The following is a 26,137-nucleotide window of genomic DNA, read 5'->3' as shown; positions in this document are numbered from 1 at the left end:
TCCCCCACCCCCTACCCTCTGGTAACCACTAGTCCATTTGGACTGTTTAAATCTTAAAAGCACTTTAAAAATTGTGTATACATACAGTTAGAATGTTGTTTTCCCACTGGGTGATATTCCTACTACTGAATTGGTAGATTAGTAAAAGTGTTTACAGCTGTTTGATGTGTACTATTGCAAGGATTACTGATTTTTAACGAACTTTGAAAGTTTAAAATGCTTATTGCCACTGATACTTCAAGCAATAAATAGTTGACTATCCCAAGTACTTGGAATTGAATTCTCAAGATCAGGGTTTTCATGTATTTTCTGACCGGTGTGCTTCCCTTTCCCCATTTCCCATTATTCCCATGTGCAGAGTAGTATAGTGGAATACATTAGAGATGTGGAAGAGTACTAGGAATAGGAAGAGATAGGCATAAGTAAGTTTCATAGGATAGGAGGAAATAAGGCCCCAAAGCCTTGTCAATGAGGAATGGGGAAGGAGGTTTGGCTGCCAGGTTTTACTATAAGTTCATTTTCATAAACCCTGCTACTGTAGTCCTCTTTTATTAATGCTTTCCTGACATTTACCCTGTTAGTTGAGGCTCTTCATTGTTCCTGCACTGAGCTGTAGAATTCTCTTTTGTTATAGATTTGCAAACAAGACTTTCTCAACAGACTGAAGGTGAGTTGAGCTCTTTATTTGTCTTTGAAATAGATGTAAATGTAGCAAGACATAGTTGTTTATATTTATTATGGTAGTTTTTAATTTGAACCCAGTTTGGGAGAGTGAGATATAGTGTATACATACAGTAAGCTATCTGGTGTATGTGTCAGAAGGCCTAATCAAAATTATTACAGTTGCATAGATAAATTAAAGTGCGCTTTTTTTTACTTTAGCTTGCTTAGAATTATTTTCAGCCCTGTATACTTATTTTTGTGTTCTGATTGTTAGTAAGTTTTATATAGAAGTCAGAAAATGAAATTTGTTTCGTTTTAGTAAACAACTCTTTCAAAACAGAGTCTGTGAACTTAATTTAAAATTTGGAAAAACTGACTCTTAACTCCAGTGATTTGTTTAAGCAGTACCAAGTAATGAGAAAATTAGACTAAACTGCATGCAGGTTTCTGAGATTGAAACAATTTGTAAAGTATGTAATTCTTTTTTTTGTTTTTAATTACTATGTAAATATCTGCCATTTATTTAGAGCACTTTGCTATGGAGCAAATTATTCTACATGAAAAAGGTCTTCCACTTCCTTGATAGTCAGGAATTAAATGTGTAATTTTCCCAGGAAATGGGACAAATTGTACTCAGTCCTTTTTTTCTCTGACATTTTAAAAAGAACTAGTGGGTTTTGGTATTAACTACATTTCTATGCCGAATTCATTAATGTGTTCTGCAATCATCTAGGTTGAGCCAAAATATTTCTATCATACATTTTCTAAATATTTTTCAGTATTCATAGTACATTATCATAGTTGAGTAAGTGGAAAAATAAAGTCCTCAGTTGATGTATAATTTACCTAGGGTTGTTTCAAGCATACTTCCATTTGTTTGTGATAAAGTACATAAGCAGGTTTCAGTTTTTAATTGTAATACAGGCATGGTTGCATTGTTAATTTTCCCCAATAGAATTTGACATGTTAACTTAGCATTTTTATTTTAATATAAAACTTTATGAAAATTAAAAAAAAAACACTTGTAATTCTATCAGAAAGTCATTTTTTAATGATGTATTTCATGCACAGCCATAATTTTAATTCAGTGGAGTATTTCTGATATTTCCTCAGGTGAATGTTTAATTACCATAATTTCTAATGCGCTGTTTTATCCTTAGCTTTGTTTGTTGTTGTTATGTATTGGAATGAAATTTGATCAAATGTTAAGATTACGGTGAGTTGTATAACAGCTACTGCTAATGTTTTATAAATCACATAAAAACAATGGAGCAGCTGTTTTGGAAAATGCTCTTCAAACCTAAAATCAATATGGATTTTAAATGTTGCTCCTAAATATTAAAGTCTGTAGTAGTATTTTAACAAAAAAATGACTATTATAGATGTAGTCTTTTTAGTGTTTCTTGTGCTCAGACTTAATCATTTATTAATTTGATTTTATAATAGGACTTATCATAGAATATTAAATTTCAAATGCTTCAATTATTTTATACATCTTATTTTTAAAACTTAATTATTTTATAATGTTTAAAATTAAAAATAAGTAACTTATTCGTTCATGGGCAGAAACCTAAGAAATACAGTAGGGTATAGATTATTTGGCATACAAAGATTATGTTTTTGTCATCCCCTGCCTCTCCTGGTATAAACTCAGTCCTACAAAATCATTTTTTCCATTTCATACTTTGCCTTTCTGGAGATAGATTTATATTGATATTTGTGTAATTGAATTTTGATTGCATGTAGACCTTACCCCTCTAAAAACAAAACTCCCTACTTTCTCAAGATTGGCTACTTTAAATATTACATTGCCTTGGTTTTCTGGCAACTAAAATGGGGTAGTTACATACTTTAATTGCATTATTAAATAAGATAAATTAGTGATGTGGCTGACTTGACTGCCCTGCTTTAATGCTTTGGGTTAGTGGGTTTTGGTTTTATTTTATACTGATGCATTTTCCATGAAACTAATTTCTCTCTCTTTTTTTTTTTTTAGCTTCAGCTTTAGCTGCAGCTGCCTCTGTTCAACCTCTTGCAACACAGTGTTTTCAACTCTCTAACATGTTTAATCCTCAAACGTAAGTAGTATACTTTGGTCAAGTTCAGAAGGGTGTACTGTAAAAGCTTTAATATTTAACTTTTCTAAATTAACTCTTAGGATATTCTGATATACTTAATAATTCAAACAGTGCAACCATTTTGATTGTCTTAGAACAATTTTTATGCATGTTGCTAATTATTTCTTGATTCTATGTTTTCCATTTATATTTGTGAAGCTTGTGTCAGTATTTATTTTGATTACCAGTTTATCAGTTTTTGGCTTTGAAACTTTAAGCTTATTTCAATATAATAGCAGGAAAGTATTCAGATTTTCTTCTTTTGATTAGTGCTTGCTGTGAATTAGAAGTAATTCTTTCCTACTGCTTAGCTAGTGATTAGAATGCCATTCATTTAATCAGTCTAACATCTTGTTGGTTTTCTAAGTCATGTTTATAATGTATTCTAATATAAATAGAGGATTTTTTGTTCAGTTAATTTGATAAATCAACCATCATATTCAGTGAAACATGTTTCCTACAATAACAATATACTTGAATAATTTGCATTCGTATTTGCAGTTTAGCATAGACAACATTGGATTCTTGTATTCTGTTAGGTTTGTGTCTATGAAATGGTGATGATAAACTGTTGGTATGAGTATCATTTGAAAGATGCCAATAAATTAAATATTAGTGTTAAATTTTTTAATTAAAATGCATATTGAAACTTATATAGATGAGAATATATGTAACTTTTTTTAAGTTTGAGCAGTATCTAATAAAGTTTTAATTCTTACAGAGAAGAAGAAGTTGGATGGGATACAGAGATTAAAGATGATGTGATTGAAGAATGTAATAAACATGGAGGAGTTATTCATATTTATGTTGACAAAAATTCAGCTCAGGTATTGTGATCTTTTAACAAGCAAAAATAGGAAGTTGTCGCTCTCTCGTCTTAATCTTCACAGATACTTGGGTCATGTTATGATCAGTCTTAAGAGTTTTTTCCTTAAAGAATTTGCTTTAACATACCAACTAAATATATACCCTCTAAAATAAAGACACTTTCAAATAATTATTAGACTAGGCCATTGTGTAGCAGTGTTGCTGGTTGGTGTTAATCTTGTCATGAAATCCTGGCATTCTTCAGCTTTCAAGTTTTTGGGAGAGTAAAATATAGTCAGTAAAATTTTAACTGTACATATTAGCTAGTGAAACAATTATGTGGTTATAAAGCAGTGAGTTTTCCTATAGGCAATTTGAATACAACTATTTGAATCCATGGCGTATATCACAATGCCCTTATCTCTCTGTATTTTTTTAATTGTACTTTAGGGCAACGTGTATGTGAAGTGCCCATCAATTGCTGCAGCCATTGCTGCTGTCAATGCATTACATGGCAGGTGGTTTGCTGGTGAGTTTGATCTTTTTTTCTGAGCAATTATTATTGAGTGTAATGAATCTGAGGATGTTAAACTACACATATCTGTTTCTTTCAACAGGTAAAATGATAACAGCAGCATATGTACCTCTTCCAACTTATCACAACCTCTTTCCTGATTCTATGACAGCAACACAACTACTGGTTCCAAGTAGACGATGAAGGAAGATATAGTCCCTTATGTACATAGCTTTTTTTCTTTCTTGAGAATTCATCTTGAGTTATCTTTTATTTAGATAAAAATAAAGAGGCAAGGGTCTACTGTCATTTGTATACAATTCCTGTTATCTTGAAAAAATAAAAATGTTAACAGGAATGCAGTGTGCTCATTCTCCCTAACTAGCAATTCCCACTGTATACAAAGCTGTTCTCTAGTTCTGCCTTTTAAATGTACATGTAGAAAATTACATTAAGGATCTATAGAAATAGCTCTAGGGGAACAAATGTGCTTAATGTAAAAAGGCAGACAGGGATGTAATGATGTTTTTAATGTTTCAGAAGCCTAACTTTTTACACAGCAGTTACATTTCTCATTCACTAATGTTGATATTTGGCTAATGGTTTAGCAGAGGTTTCTGGAATACACTTTTAGTGAATGGAAATTGAAGACAGCTAAAGGGCTGTTGATTAACATCTCATCTTGCATTCTGGTCAATTGGCAAGAAAAGGAGATTTCAAAATTAACATTTCTGGATGGTATCTTTTCAATTAATGTATCTGTAAAAGTTTCTTTGTAAATATGTGTTCTAGTGTGTCTAAGATTCCAAACAAAATGATCCCTGCATTTCCTCAAGATGTTTAGTGACAGTCTGGTAAGGAAAGAAATAGGAAATGCAGAAATAGGTTTTGTCTGGTTGCATATCTTTGCTCTTTTTAAGCTCTGTGAGCTCTGAAATATATTTTTGGGTTACTTCAGTGTGTTTGACAAGACAGCTTGATATTTCTATCAAACAAATGACTTTCATATTGCAACAATCTTTGTAAGAACCACTCAAATAAAATTCTCTTAAAAAGGCCATAAGAAAATCTTCATTTTTGAAATGTTTTAAAGTCATAGAAACTTGAAAATAGAATACTAGTTTCTTTGACTCGGTATTTGCCTCTTTGGGAAAATTCTTAGCATGCAGAGTCTGGATATATTTGCCCTCAAGTTGTCCCTGTAAATTGCTCCATATCACTATATTATAGTACTATAGTTATCTTAGGACAATGGATCAAAACTGAGGGATTTACCAAAAAGAATTCACCCAGGCCTTAAACCTGGGTGTTCTTAAAGTCTCCTGTGTTATCTGGTGAAAAAAAATAAAAATAAAAATGCATCTCGGTGAAAAAAATAAAAATAAAAATGCTTTACTATTTAAATACTGAACAAAAAATGGTCTAAGTTCAAACTGGTTTCCCAAATTTAATTGCATTTTACTTTATTATGGGACTTTGAGCTTTAACTTGGGTAGTGAGCCTTCACCATTTATAAATGGAATGATCACCTTCAAATACTGGTTTCCTCACCTTGTTTCTATTGATAGCGCTGAGGCATAAGTTTTATAGGTTTATTCAGATAAGATATTTAATCAATTTGAGTATGGTGGCATCAGTTTTCCACCAACCATTTTGACATATTTAATCCAAAATTCCTTGCTTCAGTTAACTTGAACATTTTTAAAATTGAAAACGATTTTTCAACATTGGGCAGCAGTTTCTTGGAGCTGACTTATCCTGACAGTGTTTTCTTTCCAAAGTATCTCCATAATTAAACTTTTAATTCTTGAATCAAGTCCAGTCAGGTGGTCATTCTTTCCTAGGGAATTGAATTGGGTCAGCACAGGTGGCCAATAGGAGGGGTAAAATTTAGCTAATCATCACAGAATGACTCTTGGGTTGTAAATGATTAATGCAGATATAGGAGTTTGGTAACCAATGATGTGATCCATAGAAAATAATTCAAATTGCTATTCTGACATTTCAAGTAATTAAAATCTTGGGACAGCTTCCAAGTCTTTGGGAAAACTGTAGCTGCTGTTGGTATTCTGATGGTGTCCTTGATTTAGGCTGCATCTTAGTGTCATGTCCCAAAAAGGTAGCATTTTCTTAGATTCTGATAAGAGGCAGTGCACTTTATACTACAATATGTCAAGGGTGCTGTGTGGCTTGAGCAGGTGAAGGGCACTTATTACTAAACCTGCCTAATCAAGCCAACTAAGTTGTGGGCGATGGGATCAGTTTATACAATTTACATCGTCATTGCTGGCTGGTTAGAATATCTGGGATGGATTCAGTTGAGAAGCTACAAAAGTAATGGTTTGTTTCATGGTGATTTGTTCTTTTTCTGATCAAGCCAGCAGCTATTGTTGGACAATTTTTGGATGAACAACATACCACTGGAAATAAAACTTAGGGGTTAAACCCCTTTTGCACTTGTGAGCTTAAGGAAATCTAGACTTCATAGCTTGTTTTCACCTTCCAAATGGTTTAAAAGCATCAATGTTAAAAGACTGAGTAATAAGGGTTTACTAGGATCTATGAAAAGTGCTAGCTAGGCATGCAAACATTTTCTAGCTTTGAATTCAACAGATTACAAACCTACCTGGCCCATCTTAGAAAATCTCTAACCAAGCTAATAGGCTCTGAGAAAAAATGCCTCCAACACACTCAGACTACTTAAAAGTCTTTATTATATAGTACAGGGGCTGAGACTGATGGCAGGGGGTTGATGTGGGCACCCATTGCCCTGATTAGCATCGGATGCCCATCCCGATAGCCATGAATGTGCCAAAGGTGCCGCCACTCTGCATCATGGTTTTCCCGATGCCGCCCATCAGCTCCCGACCCCGCATTCCGATCCTGAGAGGAGGAAACCAAGATGGGGCCAGTTGCGAACGAAAGTACTACACGGGGAGATAACCTTAACTGCCCTTTTCCAATGTGTGCTAATGAATCACATACTCCAGAAGTCTTGCAGTACATGATCCCTTCCCACCTGCGGTTAGGGCAAGTTGAAAAGTATCCATAGGAGACTAGAGGACTTAACTGCCTTCAGTTTGTGGGAGGCAGCAAATACAGTGTAAAGTACATGGACAAGGAAACCAGTTTTTGTGCTGGGTTTACCTCCAGGGTATATGTGATCCAATAAAGACAGCTGTTTTGTTGACGGTTTCCTAGTGTTCAATGATTGTGGAATCATTGTACAGGTTGTGTCAAGTGTAAAATGAGGATCATAACATTCGACAGTGATTGCCACAGTAAGTGCTCAGTAAATGGTAATTTACACTATGGAAAAATGGAAATAGTCTACCACATGTGAAAATAACATTTAAGGTGTAGAGTTTATCTGCTTATTTCTACATCCTGTTCTCAGTACAGTAAAATTGCTCGTTTCACTACATGCAAATGGAAATAAGAAAATAGCGACAGTAGTAATAACCATTTATTGAGCACTTAATATATGACAGATTCTGAGCTAAGTGTGTTCTGACTTGATTCTTAAAACTATCAGAGTGATGTTACTGACCTCATTCTAAACTTTAGGTAACCCAGGCTCAAATTGCCTAAGGTTACAGAACGAGTAAAGGCCAGAAGTTGAGTCAGGGTTTCATATTATCAAGCACTGAAGCTTCCAACTTGTCCTTCCACACTGAAGGTAGTTAAGGAAATCAGTCTCGCTCTTTAGTGGGCAGCGAGGGAACGGGAACAAGGCAGACTATTCGGGCGCAGGCCTGAGTGGAGTGGGGCGGAAAGTCCGGTAGTCCCGGCCATAGGTTACCACCCGCGCCCCTCACCTGAGACAGGAAAAGGTGCCGAAGAGCGCCCCGGCCGCCATGCCCACGGCGCAACCCATCACAAAGCCCATCTTCACACGGTCGAAGCAGCTAGGCTGGGACTGTCCATAGGGACCTACGGCCACCGGCATCTGCGGGGTTCGAGCGTTAGGGAAATGGAGGCCTAGCCGCAAGCCCGAGAATCGGGCGGGGGCCAGAGGAAATAGATGGGGGGTGGGGCGGGGCGGGCCCAAGGGTTCGGGGAAGTCCAGGAAGGAAAATCAGCAGTAGCCCGATTCCATCACCCTCTTAGAGTTCGGACCCCCGAGCCCCGACCTCACCTCGCTTGCTGTATCCGTCGCTCAGTTCCACGTCTCACACGGAACGCAAGGCGGAGCGCCGCTCGTGGCCCGAGGAATCGCTTCCGGGGCGCTGAGCAATACTTCCGGGAGTCCGTAACTGGGGACTGTAGCCGCTTGGGGCGAGGGGCTGTGCCACCGGGACCATGCTGCTGCGAACAGCTTGGAGGCGGGGGGCCGCGGCCCTGCTCTTGGCTCCCGGGCCGAAGCCCGAGGCGCTCGCTCGGGGTCTGCGCCTGCGCGGTACGCCCCAGGTTCCGCTTACTGCCACCCTTCCTGAAGACATTGACCCTTCAACTCTGCGCCGCTACGCATCTGAATATTCTTGAGCCTCCCTCTTCTGCTCGCTACCGAGACCCTCTCACCCTTCCCCGAGTCTGTACCCCTAACACTTTCTCAGGCCGGCCTTCAGAGAGGCTGACTTCGCCGCTTCCGCCTCAGATCGTGTCCCGCAGACCCTCAGCGGTTGAGACATGGCCTTCAGATCTCTGCGGGCCAACCTTTAGAGATGCTAGTCGTCCAGCCAGTAACCTTTGATGGAGATCTTACCTACTTTGTCTTCCCATTCCTTCTAAATGGCTTTGCCCTTTCAGAGTTCTCCCCACTCCCAACGATGCAATATGAATATTGTCCCAACATTCCTTCCAAGAACCCTGTCTCTGTCTCTTACCTCCTTTTACAGTTTGTTCAAATCCTCTTTTTTTCTCTTTTCATTGAGATTTAACTCCAGCATGCCTTAAACTTACTTCACCTCCACCCGCTTTTACCCTCTGCTCTCTTGGATACTGTGTCTGTAGTTGCATCCCAACTCTCACTTGGCCACTAGGTTTCTTTTTTTTTTTTTTTTTTTTGTCAGTTACAGACCATGTTCCCCAGTCTGCTGTTCCCTCAGATACAGCTACTGCTCCGGAGGTGGAGTCGGTGCTTCGTCCTTTGTATATGGATGTGCAAGCTACAACTCCTCTGGTAAGGATGGAAAGGCAACTTTTCCCAATGCTGTTTCTAGGAATTATATTGTAGAAGTGACAGTGTATAGAAATGGCTGGGTCCTTGTTGAACTAAGAGCCATTTAGAATTGTGTTGTGGGAAAAGCAATGAGCCAGAAGTTGTAGTCCACTAGAAATGGCCCAATTACTTAGTAGCTATTGATATTGGTCAAATCACTTCAGAGCATGCACTGTAGTAGTATTTAAAACCTTGGGCTCTGGAAATAGCCAAACTGCTACTTAGTAGTTATGTGAATTTGGGCAAATAGTAAATGGATTGAGACATAAAGCAGCTTTTAGCAGCTTGGTACATGATATTAATGCAAGGTTTCACCAACATGGATTCTGTCATATCCTGGCCCCTTGTAGATCACATTTCTGGATTGGGGAATGAGAACACCTGCAGAAATGGCTGTCAGGACAAGGCCATGTTTGTAGATTACCTGGAGAGATGGTAGAATAGTCTAATTTAAGATAGATTGGGATTGGGAGTATATTAGGTTTATATTTGGTTAGTAACTGAGGATCTGGAAGAATGTTTGAGGCTTGATCTAGGCAGTGTCTGAGGGAAGTGTGTTGAGGCAGATCTGAGGGAAGGAGTGGGTCCTGAGTTCTATGGGCTCAAGGAAACTGATCTATTCTGTTGTGCTCAGGACCCTCGAGTGCTTGATGCCATGCTCCCTTACCTAGTCAACTACTATGGGAACCCACACTCCCGGACACATGCTTATGGCTGGGAGAGTGAGGCAGCCATGGAACATGCTCGCCAGGTTAGTACAGAAGAGTTTAGGAGGCACTGATGTCAGAGATTCAGTGGCCTGTGGGAGGCGTCTCCTTCCTGATAGGTGTGGGTGGAAGTAGAAATGGTTTGGGGCTCTTTCAGAAAGAGATTAAGAGAGCAGGCCTTGGAGTCCCTCTGAAGGCATTTGATTAGTCCCCCACATTTCCTAGCTAAATGACCTTTGGCAAGTTATCTAATTTCTCTAGGCCTCGGTTTCCTTACATTGCAAATGAGATTGTAATAGTTTCTATTCCTTATGGTTACTGAGTAGATTAAATGAGACAGTGCTGATGATGTGTTTTCTTAAAAACATCATCATCATCATCATCCTCATCATCATCATCATTATTTTATATTGGACTGGAAAAGAGCCTGGGATCTGGGATGTAAGCTTCTTGGGCAGTTGATAGAAAGCAGTGGAGCTCTTCTTGCTTAGAAGCTCTGTCCTGGTTAGAGCCAAGTACTTGCCTGGGAAACTGATGTTGCTTATTTCTTTCTTGGCTTGCAGCAAGTAGCATCTCTCATTGGGGCTGATCCTCGTGAGATCATTTTCACTAGCGGTGCTACTGAATCCAACAATATAGCAATTAAGGTAAGAGAATGGAACCAGAGGGCTTATTTGGGCTTTCCTGACTTGAGAGATGATGTCCTTCCATCATTTGGGCTCATATATGTATCTCCCAGCCACTCACTCCTCCTGTTGTGAAGAGAAGACACAACACACTCTTTCTGATTTGCTTCTTTCTTCAACCCTTTGCAATCTAACTTAAGTCTTTGCTCCTATTGAACTGAATTCAGTAAGGAGTTAGATAGGAAAGGAGGTGGCTCTTGGACCATTAACCATTTGGTGTTTTGGATGGCAGCTACTTCAGAGAGTGGATCATGGTGACTTAACCCTTTTCCCTATGCTTTTGATCTAGTCACCATGAAGTCCAGAATGCGCTCGTAATTGGCATGTTTCTCAGCTTCACCATTATATATATGATTTCAGGGCTACCTTCCTGTCAGCCATACCTTTTTTTTCTTTTCAGGTATGTTTGCAACAAGTTCCTCCCTTTTCTTTAGATGTCCCCATTTTCAAGTACTCGTTGCTGTGGTGCCTTCTGCCAGCATCACTTGGTCACCCATTCTGGGATCAGTCACAGTGTCCATGGGATATATAGAACTTTGGTACTTAAAAAAGTAAAATTCCACTCTTACTCATGTTGGTGTTTCATAGAACATAATCATCTTTGTTTGGGCCTGGTAGCCAGCATCATCTATGTAAATGCTCAGGCTCTGATAAATTGTGGGCTGCTGTATGTTCAACTCTGGCTTCACCCTCTCTCACCATTGTCTTTCAACTGTGCTTCCAGTGTTGGTTTTTTTCTGAGCTTGGCCTGACTATAAGAGGTCTGGGACAGGCTCCAGAATCATCAACATTCTTCTTGGTCCTGTTAGCAGGAAAGTGTCCTTCCTTGGGACTGCAGAAACCACAGAGCCAGGGTGGAGGTCCCTTGATGGGGACGGTTTCAAAACTTTGAAAATGTTTGTTTTTAAAGTCTCCACAGATCCCAAAACTAGAGGGCAGAGATTGCTAAGAATAGTTGTGATGGTGTTTTCTTTAGTCTCCTGATGAGTAGAGTAAATGTCTTTCTACTGTTAGAGCATTCTGCACTGTGGGTAAGTGAGATTAGAGAGGGAGGCAACTTTTAAATGTTTTCCTTTTTATGTTTCTCATCCTTGAGAACATACAGTTTTTATGTAGTTATAATTTTGGCCTAATTAGTTTTACATTCTGCTTCTAAAGTGAGTATTATACGCTCTAGGGGGATGGGGTTACACATTTTATTTCTTTTAATTTTTAAAAAGTAATTCATGCATTTGTGTTAAGATTTTTTAACACTGTAGAAAAGTTTGAAACAAAGTATAAGTCTTCCTCTTCTTCCTCTCCTATTTTGACCCTATTCCTGCTCTGCAAAGTTAATTCTGTTAGTTCTAAACTGCTTCTTAATATTGTTCCAGAAAAATTATCCATACATACGAATTTGCTTTTAATATTTTCACAAATTGTGGCATGCCATATTTATTTTTCTGTAACCATTTATAACATATCCTGTATTCTTCCATTTAAAACTCCATTATTAATATAACTACATTCTTTTTTATGGAATTGTTATCACAAAATTCATTGTTGTATTCATTTCTCTTATTGGTTATATTTCATCTTTCCATTTTTTAAGGATTGTAAGTATAACTACAGTATATTTTGTCTCTGTAGCTTTATCTAGTTTTTGAAATATTTCTCTAAGGTAAACTCCCAAAAGATGAATCACAGTTAAAGAATGTGAATACAGCTTTTAAGATATCTTTCTAAATACTTCTCTAAAGAGTTATAGAATAAATATTGGCATTAGCAAGGTATAAGTGTCTGAGTTTAATTTCTACAGTGCCAGCTTTGTGTATCAGTATCACCATATTTGCATGTTTTACTGTTAAATACAAATAAAAGAGTGGCTTTTGCTTGGGATGCAAGAGTCCTAGGTATGTTCCCTATTTTCTATGTATTTGGTCTTTGTCCTCTGTTCCTGGTACAGAGCTTCAAAAACCCTTGGAGTTTCCTGAATAATGAGATTGTCTTTTGTTATTCAAAAGAAACCCCTTTGGACCATGCCTAGGTTTATGGTAACGAGGTGATTCATGGTGGGCCCTCAGTTTCAAGGGACAAGCTCCACTCCAGAAAGATCAAACATGCGATTAGAGCTCTGCTGCCCTCTGGGGAGGAAAGTGGAGCTGGAGATTGAGTTCAGTCCTGTGGCCAATGATATAATCAGTTGTGCCTATGTAATGAAACCCCTATAAAAACTCTGGACAACGAGGCGGAGGAGCTTCCAGTTTGGTGAATTCATGGGTATGCTGAGAAGGTGGTGTGCCTAGATTTTATGAGGAGAGGGCATGAAAACTCTGTGCCCCTCTCCACACCTCACCCTATGCATCTCTTCCACTTGGCTGTTCCTGAGTTGTATATGTTATAATAAAACTCTAACCATAAGTACAGTGCTTTCAGTGAGTTCTATGAGTTGTTCTGGTGAATTATTGAACTTTAGGGGGCTGTGGGAAGCCCTGAATTTGTAGCCAGCTGGCCAGAAGTATAGGTGGATGGTTTGTGCCACCCAGGCTGGCATTTGAAGTGGGAGCAGTCTTGTGGAACTGAGCCCTTTAATTTGTGGGATTTGCACTAACTCTAGGTAGTTAGCATTAGAATTAAATTGATTTGTAGGACACCCAATTGGTGTTGGAGAATTGATGTGGAAGCATACCACCTTTGCTCACTTTTCCTTTATAAATGGGATGAAAATCATTGCTATCTCTCTGAGTATATTCTTCTCCCTTCCACTACCACCAATTTCTAGGGGGTGGCTAGATTCTACAGGTCACGGAAAAAGCACTTGATCACCACCCAGACAGAACACAAATGTGTCTTGGACTCTTGCCGTTCATTGGAAGCTGAGGGCTTTCAAGTCACCTACCTCCCAGTGAAGAAGAGTGGGATTATCGACCTTAAGGTAGGAGCGGCTCTTGGCAGGAGGGTAAAAATTGGAGGAGCTTGGCTTCACCCTGTAAATCTGTCTCTTCGAACTTGAAGGACTAGATCTAATGGTGAAGGTGGGGGCTTAGAGAAATAGGCCTGGCAGAGAAACCAAAAGTATGTTCCTGTTGAATATGTATCATCTTCCTTTTCTCTGGAAGTTGTGTTTCTCAGCTTTGTTGGTGCTTACTGGTTTGTATGGGAGTCACTGGGCATGTGTGCAGGATGCCAGGAGCTCATACTCACCATGGCAATGCTCTAGCTTCTTCCTCCCCTGCACTGATATCTCTCTTCCCTTTAAAGAGGTATAGTTTTTTAAAAGAATATTTCCCTTATGGGCCCATATCCTTATTTGTCCATTTTGGGTGTTAAGTCCAAGCATATTGTCCACCAGATTTTGGATATTAGCATTCCTAGACAAATCCTAAGATGCAGTTTGTGGACAGAACCTTGTCATGTGCAAATAGAGATATTTTTACTTCTTCCTTTCCAACCTGGAGACCTTTTATTTCTTTTTCTTGCTTAAAATCCTGGCAGGAACTTGTAGTTGTTCCTGTTGTTAGATGTTACACAAAAGCTTTCAACGTTAAGTATGATGTTAGTTGTGGATTTTACATAGCTGTTCTTTCATAGATGTCTTTTTATCAGGAAGTTCTCTTTTCTTAAATTATTTTTAATCAAGAAAGGCTATTGGTTTTTTATCAGTTGCCTTTTTTGTGTCTGTTGAGATGATACTGTGTTTTTGTTCTCTATTCTGTTAACATGGTATATACACCAATTGATTTTTTTGTATATTGAATTTTTATTCCTGGATTGAATTCCACTTGATCATGGTGTGTGATCCTTTCTATGTGTTGCTAGATTTGGTTTGCTAGTATTTTGTTAAGGATCTTTGCATTTGTGTTCATTAAGGATATTGATCTATAGTTTTCTTGTGATATCTTTGCCTGGTTTTGCTATCAGGGTAACACTTGTCTCAGAATAGACATGATTGTAACCTGCTGTTTCAGTTTTACTGATCACTGCACCCTTCACAAAACCCTCCATGTCAGCCAAACTGCTTTCACATCTCTCTCATGTGCCCTGGCCAGTCCTATTTTGGGCCTGATCTTATATATCCCCTCACCTTTGATCTATTCTCCTTTTCTTTGTACTTACCTTAATTTTCTTCCTCTTTTAAAAACTCAAGCCTCCCCTCTTTCATAGAATCTCTATGGCTGTTCCAACCCTTTTTAATCTCTTTTCTAAATTCCCTCAATTACTTAAAGGCTTATTATTACTTCTATGCTCTGTTGTATACATATGTCTATCTCTCCACTAGGCTGTTTCTTGAGTGCTAGGAGCACACATTTTCTGTATTTTTATTTTTCATAATACTTAACATAGTGTCTTTCACTTCATAGCATTTCTTGTGCCATAGTCCTAGGCACTGGGGATAGAGGGATGAACAAGACAAGCCTAGAGCCCATGTTCAGGGAGCTTACATTCTATTGAAGGGGACAGTTAACATGTAAACAAACACATAAATGAAATAATTATGAATTGAGATAAATGCTATTAGAAAGCAAACAAGAAACTGAGAGAAACAACATTGAGAACCTACATTAGACCAGTGTCAGGGAAAACATTGATGTTGGGAGGTGATTAATAATTCCTTTAAGATAAATGTTTTAGATGTGGTCCCTACCTCGGTATTGTAAATAGTAACCTTGTTTTTTGCTACTTACTTTGTTCTTTGCAGCTTACTTTTGACAATCTAACATAGGAAAGTCTCCTCCTCTTTTTTAAATTAAACTTTTAATTTTTAAATAATTGTAGGTTCACATGCAGTTGAAAGAAATAACACAGAAAGATTTCATGTACCCCTTACTCAGTTTCTCTCAATAATAAGATCTTGCAAAAGTACAGTACAATATCACAACTAGGATATTCACATTGGTACAATCTACCAATCATCCCGATTTCTTCAGTTTTACTTGTACACACTTGTGTGTGTATTTAGTTCCATGCAATTTCATCAGGTGTTGGTTTGAGTAACCACTACCAGTCAAAATACAGTTTCATCACTATAATGATGCTTCATGTTGTTCTTTTAAACCACTAATTTGATCTTCATTTCTTTAATTTTGTCATTTCAATAATATTACATAAATGGAATCATAGAGCATGTAACCTTTCAGGATTGGCTTTTTTCACTTAGCCTAAATCTTTGGTAAGTCATTTACATTGTTGCGTGTCTCAGTAGTTTGTTTCTTTTAATTGCTGAATAGTATTCCATATATGGATGTACCACAATTTGTTTAACCATTCACATGTTGAAGTATATTTGGGTTCTTTCTAGGTTTTGGCTATTATGAGTAAAGCTACCATGAATGTTTATGTATAGTTTTTTTTGGTGTGAATTTATAAGTTTTCACTTCCCTGAGATAAATAAATGCCCAAGAGTGCAGTTACTGGATCATCTGGTGATTTCATATCATACTTAGTTTGTCGATGTAGGAACATCCAAACCTATAGAGAATTTTTATAAGTTTATTTGAGCCAAACTGATGACATGCCAGGAAGCAAGATCTGAAATGAAATGCTCTGGAGAGTGACACTTTTTCAGTTTCTTTTAAACATTTGGAATTAAGGAGGGAACTACAGAAGATTACATGAAGGTGAGAGAAAGCTTAAGGCAGAGAACTCTCTGATTGGATTACAGGATAGGAAACAAGATTATGTGTTCCCTTGAAGGCCTTTGAGGAGTTCTGAAAAAGACCATTACTCTGGCATTTCAAAAGTGTGATAACCCAGATGCACAAGGATAATGGACAAGGCTTGCTTAAGGAGAAGATAAAACTTTTACTAAAATAATTTTATACTTTGGGTGGTAGACAGGCAATAGAATATACAAATGATAAATTATAATGTACACCTGAAAATTATAGAATTGTATTAACCAATGTTACCCCAATAAACTTAATTAAAAAAAAAATTATGGCTAGGTGGAAAACCAGAGGAGAGGAGCAATTAGGAGGATCGTTTTTATAAACTATGTAAATGTCTAACCAATGTACTGTATACTTGAAACTAATTTAAGTAAGTAAGTAAGTAAATAAATAAATAAAGTTTTAGGCCTGAGGCTGTGATTACCCACCATGACCTACTCAGGAATTATGATCAGATCACCCTGTGAGGTTACTTTTGGACACTTATTAATTACAGCGCAATCCTATTTTGTTCACAAGTTTTTTAAAGAACAAAAACTGTCAAAGTGTTTTCCAGTGCACTGTACCATTTTACATTCCGATAAATGAATGCATCTTTGCCAATATTTTGTGTTGTCACTATTTTTATTTAAACCAGTCTGATAGGTGTATAGCAAAAGGCCCCTTTCAAAGACTGAGGTTGCCTATATTCTAAGTCAAGGAGAACTTGATGGTACTATAGTCTTCTTACTCTTGATATTTTTAGGAACTAGAGGCTGCCATCCAGCCTGATACGAGCCTGGTTTCTGTCATGACTGTGAACAATGAGATTGGAGTGAAGCAGCCCATTGCAGAAATAGGTGAGTATCATGGGTGGCCCCTGATGCTTGCTCAGCACTGGGATTCATCAGAACATCTCTTTATTATGCTCAGTTAGAGCAAGAGACTCACCATTTAACCTCTTAGTCACATTAGCAAATAGATCTGTTAATCTTCGCCTTTTAAATCAAAAAGGATCTAAAATTTAATCTGATTTTTTGAAAGGCCAGGTAAGAAGAGTTGTGCATCCCTACATCAGGGGTGTTTCAATTTGGTTCTTTGAACTTGATTTCATTTATTCTAGTCAAGAAAGCTAGAGCTGAGAGAGAGAAGTAATTTACTATATGGCTAGATGCTAATGCCAGATGCAGTTTTGTCTTAGAACTCATGGTACCTTGTGGGACCACTGCCAGCTGACTTCCCAACATTGTGCTATGGTTCTTTCCCTCTGTTGTTTCCTCAGGGCGGATTTGCAGTTCCAGAAAGGTATATTTCCATACGGATGCAGCCCAGGCTGTTGGAAAAATCCCACTTGACGTCAACGACATGAAAATTGATCTCATGAGTATCAGTGGTCACAAAATCTATGGTCCTAAAGGTACCAAGCCCTCCTAGAGTACCTCTGCTCTGTACTCCTGGTAAACCCTTTGACACATGTTCCTTGGACTCATTTGGGACTGCCATTGTTCTCAGAGGAAGTTGTAAATTCAGAGTGCCTTGCAGAATGCAGGTGTCATTTAGCAATAGTCAGGGATACTTGCCTATTTGTAGATCCTTGTGGTTACTATGTAGCAGACCATTCTACCCTGTTCTCTTTAGAAAATCCTTAGCATGTAGACATTTAGTTTAGGAACAGGGGGTTTTGTCACATCAAATTTTGCTACATAAGTCCAGCTACCTTGTCTGCGCCTATGATACGTAGAGCAATATTTTTTTAGTCCTTTAAACCCCCCACCTCCACCCTCCAGTATCTTACTTTAGCCTAGGGGAAGATTGTGTGGGCTTTTACATCTCTTGGTGTTTGTTCCTAGACTTGTAGTCCGTGCTCCTGTTAGTCTCACAAGAATACTTGTCCATTCCCTATGGTCCTATTAGCCTAGGGATGTTTTCTAGCTAGAATTCTGCCTCTTCACCCCAACCTTTGTGATGATACTGTTCTCTATTTTATGGAGGTACCCATAAAAAAAACAAACAACCCCTCCTCTGTCTTTGGGGTGAGGGCCTGTGGTGGTTGGTTGGTGTGCCAGTACACTTTCTATGTCTGCAGGGTGTATCATCTGGGTATATGTACACCTTGTGGAAAAAGGTATGATAACACCTGGAAGTATGTAAGATGGCTTTTTCTAAAGGTTTCCAGAGGTTGCAGAGAGTGTTTTTGTGAACTGTTATTTTAAAAAGCCCAACAGCAATGCTATATTTAACTAAAATGTTGCCTTTACTGGCTTTAATTGAAGATATATGTATTTTGATAAAACCAATTAACTCATATTGAGCAGAGTTCTGATCTGTGCTTAAATGTGTACAGGTATCATTGACAATCCAAAGTCTTGCTTTCTGAACTCAGGATCTAAGTAGATTTAGGTAACATTTTTTCCTTCAGTATCTAGACATGGAATCTGAGCATTTGCTCTCTGAATTTGGGAACTGCAGAGATTCAGATAGTGTTGGATGCTTGAATTTGATTTTCTTTTTAATGAGAAAATGAACAAATTATTTTAAAACTCAGATCCTTCATAATAAATTTAGGAACCACTGCTTTAATTTTTATTAATCTCTGCCTAAATAGTTGTTCTGTGTGAGAGAAGATGAACTTCATCAAGGACTCACTCTATTCAAAAACCCTTGATTACTTAGCGAATATCTTTGCACATTCATGTTCGTATTTTGGTATGAAATTCCAGTAGGTAGGTTTGCTGAGTCACAGGCCATACGTATTTTTAAGTTTTGATAGACCCTGGGAGATTGTGCTATTTTTTTACTTCCATTTTTATTCTATTTAGGCAAGGTAATATATTCACATGGTTCCAAATTCAAAAGCTACAAAAAGGTACAGGGTAGAAAGTCTTTTACCTCCATCTCCCAGCCGTGTAGTTTTCCCTTTGGTGAGGCAGTTTCTTGAGTATTTTTCCAGAATTATTCTATTTGCAAACACATATATACTTCCTCTCCTCCCTCTCTGTTTTTTTTACTCAAAAGATAGCATACTATACTCATTGTTCTGTGTTTGTTTGTTTTTTTAACCTAACAGTACATCTTTTTTTAAAAAAACTGAAGTATAGACTTTAAGATTTCACCAGTTTTCTAACAATGTATCTTGGAGATTTTACAGTGGCAGTACAGGAGCTTCTTCATTCTTTTACCCACCTGCTTTATATTTCATCATATGGATGTATTGTAATTTATTTGCCCTTTCCCCTAATGATGGGCATCTAAGTCGTTTCCTCTTTTTTTGATATTATGAATAATGCTGCATTGATTTCATTTAAGGAGCTACTTTAAACTTAAAATGACCAAAAGGTCATTACTTCTTCTGGTACTTATCCCCCTGATGTTAAATAATTTTGATAAGTATTATGCTTTTACTGCTGTTTTTTCTTTTCTTCCAACTTTTTTTATTTTGAAAGATTTCAAGCTTATAGAAAAGTTTAAAGAATATTTTGACCCTTTCAGAAAGTGATATTGTGTTTCATATGCATTTTTCTTTTTCTCTTTTTTGTAACAAACTTTGTTTCCCAGGGGTTGGTGCCATCTATATTCGCCGCCGGCCCCGCGTGCGTGTGGAGGCCTTGCAGAGTGGAGGGGGACAGGAGCGGGGTATGCGGTCTGGGACAGTGCCCACACCCTTGGTGGTGGGGCTGGGGGCTGCGTGTGAGGTGGCACAGCAAGAGATGGAGGTATGGAGAGAGCATTTCCCTCCCTCAACTTCTTCCCCTGTGCTGGGTCTCTTATCGGAGGCTTCTCGGCATGACTGAGTCAGATCTCTGCCAGAAGAGGAGGTTTTAAGAACACTATCCTTGACCCAGTGCCACTAACATCTTATTCTGAGGGAGGTGTTATGGGCTCTAAAATTCAGGCCCTTTTAGTAATGATCAGTTTGTTTATTTCTGGGTTGTTGGAACCACATGTCTAGTTATTGAGCATGTTTGCTCGTCAGGCACTATGCTCAGTGCTGGGGATACAGTGGCCTCTATGAGTAACACGGGACAATAGGTGGGTCTGAGGTAGTCACTTATGGGCACGAAGGGCTCCATATCCTGTGTGTTTCTGAGCCGTTGATGGTCACTGTGCTTAGTTCTGCCTTGCCTGCTCCTTAGTATGACCATAAGCGAATTTCAAAGTTAGCGGAGCGGCTAATACAGAAGATAATGAAGAACCTTCCAGATGTGGTGATGAATGGGGACCCTGAGCACCATTATCCAGGTATGAAAATGCCCTTTCTATCACCATTCTGGAAAAGCCTGAGACTCCGAGATTCTTCTTATACTGGTTCTTTCTTCCAGGCTGTATCAACCTCTCCTTTGCATATGTGGAAGGGGAGAGTCTGCTAATGGCACTCAAGGATGTTGCCTTATCTTCGGGGAGGTAAGTTGGACTGGATAGACAGGGACTGTGGCGGGACCGATTAACTTGGCTTTTAAGTTATAACAGATTATTAAGCTTCTCAGTGTGGAGATAACAGGCACAAGAGCTCTCAGTTAAGAGTAAAGGTCATTTTGTAAGTGCCTTTTTTTTTTAGCTGGCTGGGCACAGGCTGAAGTTTGCCACCCTAGGAGGGCTTCCTAGGGTGGAATTTTGTGCCTTTTTGGTCCCAGGAAATGCCTGTATCTGTTCTAGTATTATATTAGGAGTTTTGTTGCAGGCCTTCAGAATTAAAGTATGCTTCAAAGGCCATTCAGGCTGGTACAAGATGGTGCAATCAGTCATAGGGGAGTGAGCACATATTCTGTTGCCTTTTGTTGTCAGACCAGCTCATGTGATGTCATGCTTTGGTAGTGTCCTTGCTCAAGGAGTTTATCCTCCGTAGAGGCCAGAGGTGCTGGGTTTACATCCTGAAAATGCAGGCAGCATCAGGCCCTTTAGCTCTGCCAGATTAGAATGTGTCTTGTCTCCATGGCATAACTCTAAAGACCTGAGGGGTGGGAGCAAGATTGGGGTTTGGTGCTAAAAGCAGATGTTGATGATGAACTGAGCAAGGCTCTGTATCTTTCTCCTCAGTGCCTGCACCTCTGCATCCCTGGAGCCCTCTTATGTCCTTCGAGCAATTGGCACTGATGAGGATTTAGCTCATTCTTCTATCAGGTTAGTCATTTGAGCTGCAACATTTATGAAAGGCATCCTCTTTTGTATTTTTCATCTCCTGTTGTGGTATTCCTCAATTTGGTTTTCCTTGTCCCTTCTTAATTCATGAAAGTTTCTAGAGCAGTGGTTCTTGGACTTCATTGACTATCACCCGGGAAGTTTGTGTAAGATGAAGATTTCTGAGTTCCACACTCAGAGATTCCGGTTCATTAGGTCTGGAGGAGGAGGAAATTTCTTCTCAGATGGTTCTAATGTGGCTGGTGCACAAACCATATTCCGAGAAACTCTGACCTAGAGGGGAGGGACCATTTTCGCTTCAAGTCTTTTGTGGAATAGATCCTCACTGAGTATTTGCTGAATGAATTTACCCCAGTGCTAGAGCTCTGAAGCAGAATTCTTCTCCTGTGCTTTTTTCAGGTTTGGCATTGGCCGTTTCACTACAGAGGAGGAAGTGGACTACACAGTGGAGAAGTGCATTCATCATGTGAAACGTCTTCGAGAAATGAGGTATGCACTGTTGTACCTGAGACTCCTTGGAAGAAATTGCAGTGCTGACTCCTCTCTTGTCCTCAGGCTCCGTGTTCACACAGCCACAAACCAAAGTTTGAGAATACTTGGATTTTAGGACTTAGAAGTTCTACAAAGCAAGAAAGTAGATCTCCTCAGCTACTTGTTTCCAGAATAGGGAAGAGTATTTTTAAAAACTAAAGAACTACATAAATTCAGATGTTTTTTGTTGTTACTGATAGTATTAATAGTTGTCATTGCAGCAATATCAATACAAAATTAGTTATTTATAGATTAAATATAGGAAAACTTCCTTTTAGATAGGATCCTTGGCCTAGGAACCAATGTTGGCTTCCTAAGCCCTCACTCATCCAATACCTCTTTTCTTTGGCAGCCCCCTCTGGGAGATGGTGCAGGATGGCATTGACCTTAAGAGCATCAAGTGGACCCAACATTAGCAATATGGGCCTCTGACTTTGTGCTGGTCTGGCAGCTCCTGCCTCATCAACCCATGCAGAGTCTGGTACCTTGTTATACCCAGTGGATGCTCCATGTTCAAACCAGAATTAGTAGAGCCAAGCTGACTTCAGCATCAGCCCACCTCCAAGACAGAATCACAAGAAAACTCTTTCCCCAGCCTCAGCTTCTTTGGTGGAGAACACTACCTATTTTTCTCCAAGAGTCTTTCTCAGGTCTTACAGCGAGTGGGTGTCTCACTCTGAGACAGGAGGGACGTTGTTATGGTATTGCTGCTGGACGTGTCTGTATCCTCAGTGGAGAGAGCCAGAGGAACTGAAAGAACACTGTTTGGGGATCCTGATGCTGTACATGGTCATTTTTGTTGCTTATTGCTGCTCAGCAAGACTGACTCCCTTCAGGAACAAGCATAATCAACTTTGATTTAATCTTTTTTTGTGGCTCCAAAGGCCACCTCTGCATATTGGCTGTAGATCGAACAGAAAACTTCTTAGAAGGCTTGTCTCCTTTCTGTTCTTGTCCTCTTTTCTTTCTTTTGACCTAGTGGAGTGAGAAATATGACTGTACACATTATTCTAATTTGTTTCTTTTAAAAATTTTGTTAATTTGCAGATTAGAGAAATAAAATCACCTTCTTCTGTTTACTCTGTGACTTTATGAGAAGCTCAGGGAAAATTCCAAGCTGTGCTTGAGAATTGTAGAGCACACTACTACTCCACTTGATTTCTGTAGATGACTCATTCTGCTTGCATATATATTCATTCAGCAGTTGAGTGCCTATTAGGAGCCTGACATTGTACTGGGTATTGAGGATACACTGGTTAACAGGACCAAAAAGGACCCTGCCCTCATTGAGCTTTCATTCTTATAATGACACAGAAAATAACAAGTAAACAAATAAGGCTATTATAGATTGTGATGGGTACTATGGAAAAAATAGAGTGGTAAGAAGAAATAATGGGTGTACTAGGAAAGCTTTTTGAAGATGTGTTATGTAAAAACATAATTTCGAGCCATGGAAAGATGAGTGAGGATGAGAACAAGCAGCAAAAGCAAAAGGCCTGAATTATGAAAAATCATGGTGTGCTTGAGAAACCAATAGAAGGCCCGTGCAACTAGAGTAGTTTTTTTCCATTTATAAGTCTGAAACCATAGACGGGTAATTATCAGCACACACACACACACACACACACACACACAGGTATATCATACATATTTAAAGTGTTTTATTTTGATTACATATTTGAATGTGTATGCCAAGTTGTAAATGTATTTATGTGGATGATAGTTAAAAAAGTTTGAAAGATAGGCTAAAGTATGGTACATGCAGATGAACAGGGGAAGGAGAAGAGGAAATTATAGAAATTCTTTAAATTTTTTTATTTGAATAATTTTAGATTTATAAAAAGGCTGCAATGTCCATCACCCAATTTCCTTTGATTTTAACATCTTATGTGAAACTATGGTACATTTGTCAAAACTAAGATCAACATCTAGACATTAGTATTAAAGATTTTTTTTCAGATTTCATAAGTTTTCCCACTAATGTCCTTTTTCTGTTCCAGTATCCGATCCTGGATACCACATTGCATTTAGTAGGTTTTGCTTTTAATGAATTATATATTATACTTACAAAGAGTATATTTAATAAAGTATAGGTTTGGTTAAATTGTAGCCTTGTTTTGTTATTTGCTAGTTTTGGCACATTGGGCTAGCACCAGGCAAGTCTGCTACACAAATTTTCCCAAAAGCTGTAGTTACAGAGTTGTGAGAATTTAGTCCCTGATTTTGTTGACTCCTCCTGGCTTTCTGATTTGGAAGATTAGTTCAATTATGGTGACATTCATCAAGATATAGGGTATAGGCAGGAGGAGTGCAGTTGGGAGGTTTGGATCAAAGCAGCATCAGAATAATTTTTCTATAATAAAATATTTTCTATAATAAAATAATTTTTCTATAATAAAATATTTTCTATAATAAAATAATTTTTCTATAATAAAATATTTTCTATGATAACACTCCACGTGCAGCTGTGGAGGGGTTAATGAAGACTGATGGATAAGGTTCCCTGGATTGAAATTTGTAAAAGAAAAAGCATCAGCTTTCGGTTCTGTCAGGGAATCATCAAAAGAACTAGGCAACACTTTGCGGTCCTTTTAATCTTCAAAACAGTTATGCGAAGTAGGTACTATTTCCCTCTTATTGCAAAAGCTTGAAGAAATGAAGCAATTTGCACAAAGTCCCGCAGTAGGGGGCCGAGCCAGGTACTTACCCACTTTACCGCTCAGCGTCACTCCCGTAAGGCGGGGCTCGTACGTAAAAGTCGCACGCAAAGGATCCAAAGCTCCTCTCGCCCCAAACCGGCAATTTCCGGGAGATTGCCCGAAAACCTCAGTGCGCTTGCGCCGTCCCGCCCGTGACGTAAACCACTTCATCCCGCCCCTTCTGGAACCCAGAGCTGCAGAGCGGGCCGGCGGCCATTTTGTGAAGCGGCGGAGGAGGTGGTGGCTGCTGTGGGCTCCGGGAAGCTGTTCGCGCAGGGGCTGTCGGCCGCGGGGCGAAGGCACTCGCGCGGGGGGTAACTCGGGTCTGGGTTCAGGTGCCGCGCAGCTCTCCCCGGTAAGACTCCCGCAGCCCCGGAACGGGCGGGGCTGTGCGGGGCTCGAGCCGCCCCTTAGTGGCCTGGGGCGGGGCCTTCGGAGGCCTCCGCAGGCCTCCGCGCCCGCCGCAGCGAACGCCCCACACAAAAGGGTCGGGGTATGGCTGCGGAGGGCCTGGGGCGCCACTTTCGCCTCTGAGGCCTGAGAGTGTGTAAGAACGCACGAGAAGATGAGCCTGCATGCCGCAGTGGGGACGAGGCTTTAGTGAGGACGCCCCCGTGGTCTGAGAGGGAGGAGGCCAGAGCTGGATGGATGGCCAGCGGCCTGCGAACTCACGGGGGCTGCAGTGAAAACAGCACCTACATCCCGAGTGAGCAAGATTCTCTGTGCCTCCAAATGGGGCAGAGATTATAAGTACACGTCTGTGCCTCGAAGTGAGATAATCGTAGTGAGGACACTCCACCCGAAGTGGAAGGGAGGCCCCTGTGGCCAGCTGGAAAAGAGGAACTATAATTAAGACACACCTGTGAGGAAGAAGCTGTAGTCGGTACACTCCTGTGAGGCTAGGAAGTCTCAGAACCAGCCGCTTTCGTGGCCTGAAGGTGGAGAGATTGCTGTGAAAAGCTTCCAAGGCCCAACGTTGGGGCGGGGCTTACCCTCGGAGGTATCCCTTGGGAGACAGCCTTCAGCACTGAAGAAGGCGGTGGTCCAGTAAGATGTGGACGTTGGGTGCATTTGATGGAGAATGAATTGAGTGTCTCTTGCCGAAGGCTGGCGATGCTAGTTTGCAGCCACGTGAAATGAGTGGGAGGAGCTTTGAGGATCTACAAGTTAGTGACGGGAATGGACGCTAGTGCCGAGGATTAGCTGCTAGATGATGTGTGTGGGCGTTATGTGTGCCACCAACGTGTGCTTTATCGTAGGAAATCGGAGGGTCTCGAGTGAGGCTTACTCTGGGTTTTTCAAAAGTGCGATTGTAGGCTTGGAGAGTTGAAGGCTCACGTAGGAGATTTATGGCCCCTAAAATCCTCCTTGACTCCTGAATTCCCAGAGATGACCTGATGTAAATTGGGTAGTCGGCAGGAACTATTCTGTATTTTTCAAGGTTAGGGTGATGCCAGTCAGTGTAACCTACTTAAAAAAAAAAAAAAAA

At 39.6% G+C, this 26,137-nt stretch overlaps 4 protein-coding genes and 1 long non-coding RNA gene across 31 annotated transcripts in view; 3 read left to right on the top strand and 2 right to left on the bottom strand.

The window, feature by feature from the left end:
* The window catches only part of RBM39 (RNA binding motif protein 39), a 25,699-nt gene extending 20,535 nt beyond the window's left edge, over positions 1-5,164 (top strand). For 6 of the 16 annotated variants that reach the window (XM_039864205.1, XM_039864208.1, XM_039864199.1 and 3 more), the window contains 5 exons: positions 617-667; positions 2,660-2,741; positions 3,502-3,607; positions 4,038-4,116; positions 4,205-5,164. In XM_039864205.1, coding sequence (XP_039720139.1) covers positions 617-667; positions 2,660-2,741; positions 3,502-3,607; positions 4,038-4,116; positions 4,205-4,305 — 419 coding nt within the window. In that variant the 3' untranslated portion in view covers positions 4,306-5,164. The remainder of the gene's footprint in view (positions 1-616; positions 668-2,659; positions 2,742-3,501; positions 3,608-4,037; positions 4,117-4,204) is intronic. The other 10 variants (XM_039864206.1, XM_039864215.1, XM_039864202.1 and 7 more) reach the window with 3 other exon arrangements.
* A 1,628-nt stretch (positions 5,165-6,792) lies between these two features.
* On the bottom strand, positions 6,793-8,423 carry ROMO1 (reactive oxygen species modulator 1). Its single transcript, XM_039864228.1, has 3 exons — positions 8,240-8,423; positions 7,920-8,050; positions 6,793-6,984 (listed from the first exon to the last, which is right to left on the bottom strand). The coding sequence occupies exons 2-3, from the start codon at positions 8,048-8,050 to the stop codon at positions 6,876-6,878; spliced, it is 240 nt and encodes a 79-aa protein (XP_039720162.1). The 5' UTR covers positions 8,240-8,423; the 3' UTR covers positions 6,793-6,875.
* NFS1 (NFS1 cysteine desulfurase) lies at positions 8,340-23,028 on the top strand. Of its 6 annotated transcripts, none has more exons than XM_039864216.1 (13): positions 8,340-8,500; positions 9,114-9,223; positions 9,897-10,013; positions 10,533-10,616; positions 13,417-13,569; positions 17,049-17,142; positions 17,565-17,699; positions 19,838-19,995; positions 20,416-20,521; positions 20,602-20,683; positions 21,317-21,400; positions 21,818-21,907; positions 22,302-23,028. In XM_039864216.1, exons 1-13 carry the CDS (start codon positions 8,404-8,406, stop codon positions 22,363-22,365), a joined length of 1,374 nt encoding a protein of 457 aa, XP_039720150.1. In that variant the 5' UTR covers positions 8,340-8,403; the 3' UTR covers positions 22,366-23,028. The 6 variants fall into 6 exon arrangements, with proteins under 6 accessions (XP_039720150.1, XP_039720154.1, XP_039720152.1 ...); XM_039864218.1 differs by having other exon boundaries at positions 8,371-8,500; positions 9,150-9,223; XM_039864219.1 differs by having other exon boundaries at positions 8,372-8,500; positions 9,156-9,223.
* Positions 20,179-25,868, bottom strand: LOC120603605 (uncharacterized). The gene is made up of 2 exons (XR_005653046.1): positions 25,509-25,868; positions 20,179-22,037 (listed from the first exon to the last, which is right to left on the bottom strand). It is a non-coding gene; the product is annotated as an uncharacterized LOC120603605 (long non-coding RNA).
* Positions 24,842-26,137, top strand: part of CPNE1 (copine 1) — a 33,512-nt gene continuing 32,216 nt past the window's right edge. For 3 of the 7 annotated variants that reach the window (XM_039864192.1, XM_039864191.1, XM_039864197.1), the window contains exon 1: positions 24,864-25,003. The gene's annotated coding sequence lies outside the window, so the exon portion shown is untranslated. Of the gene's footprint in view, positions 25,004-25,329; positions 25,355-26,137 lie in introns of those variants that run through there. The other 4 variants (XM_039864189.1, XM_039864193.1, XM_039864196.1 and 1 more) reach the window with 4 other exon arrangements.

The sequence above is a fragment of the Pteropus medius genome, unplaced genomic scaffold (genome assembly GCF_902729225.1).
Source record: "Pteropus medius unplaced genomic scaffold, Ma_sr-lr_union100, whole genome shotgun sequence".
NCBI classification, from domain to species: domain Eukaryota; kingdom Metazoa; phylum Chordata; class Mammalia; order Chiroptera; family Pteropodidae; genus Pteropus; species Pteropus medius.
This window is presented reverse-complemented; position numbering and strand designations above follow the sequence as displayed.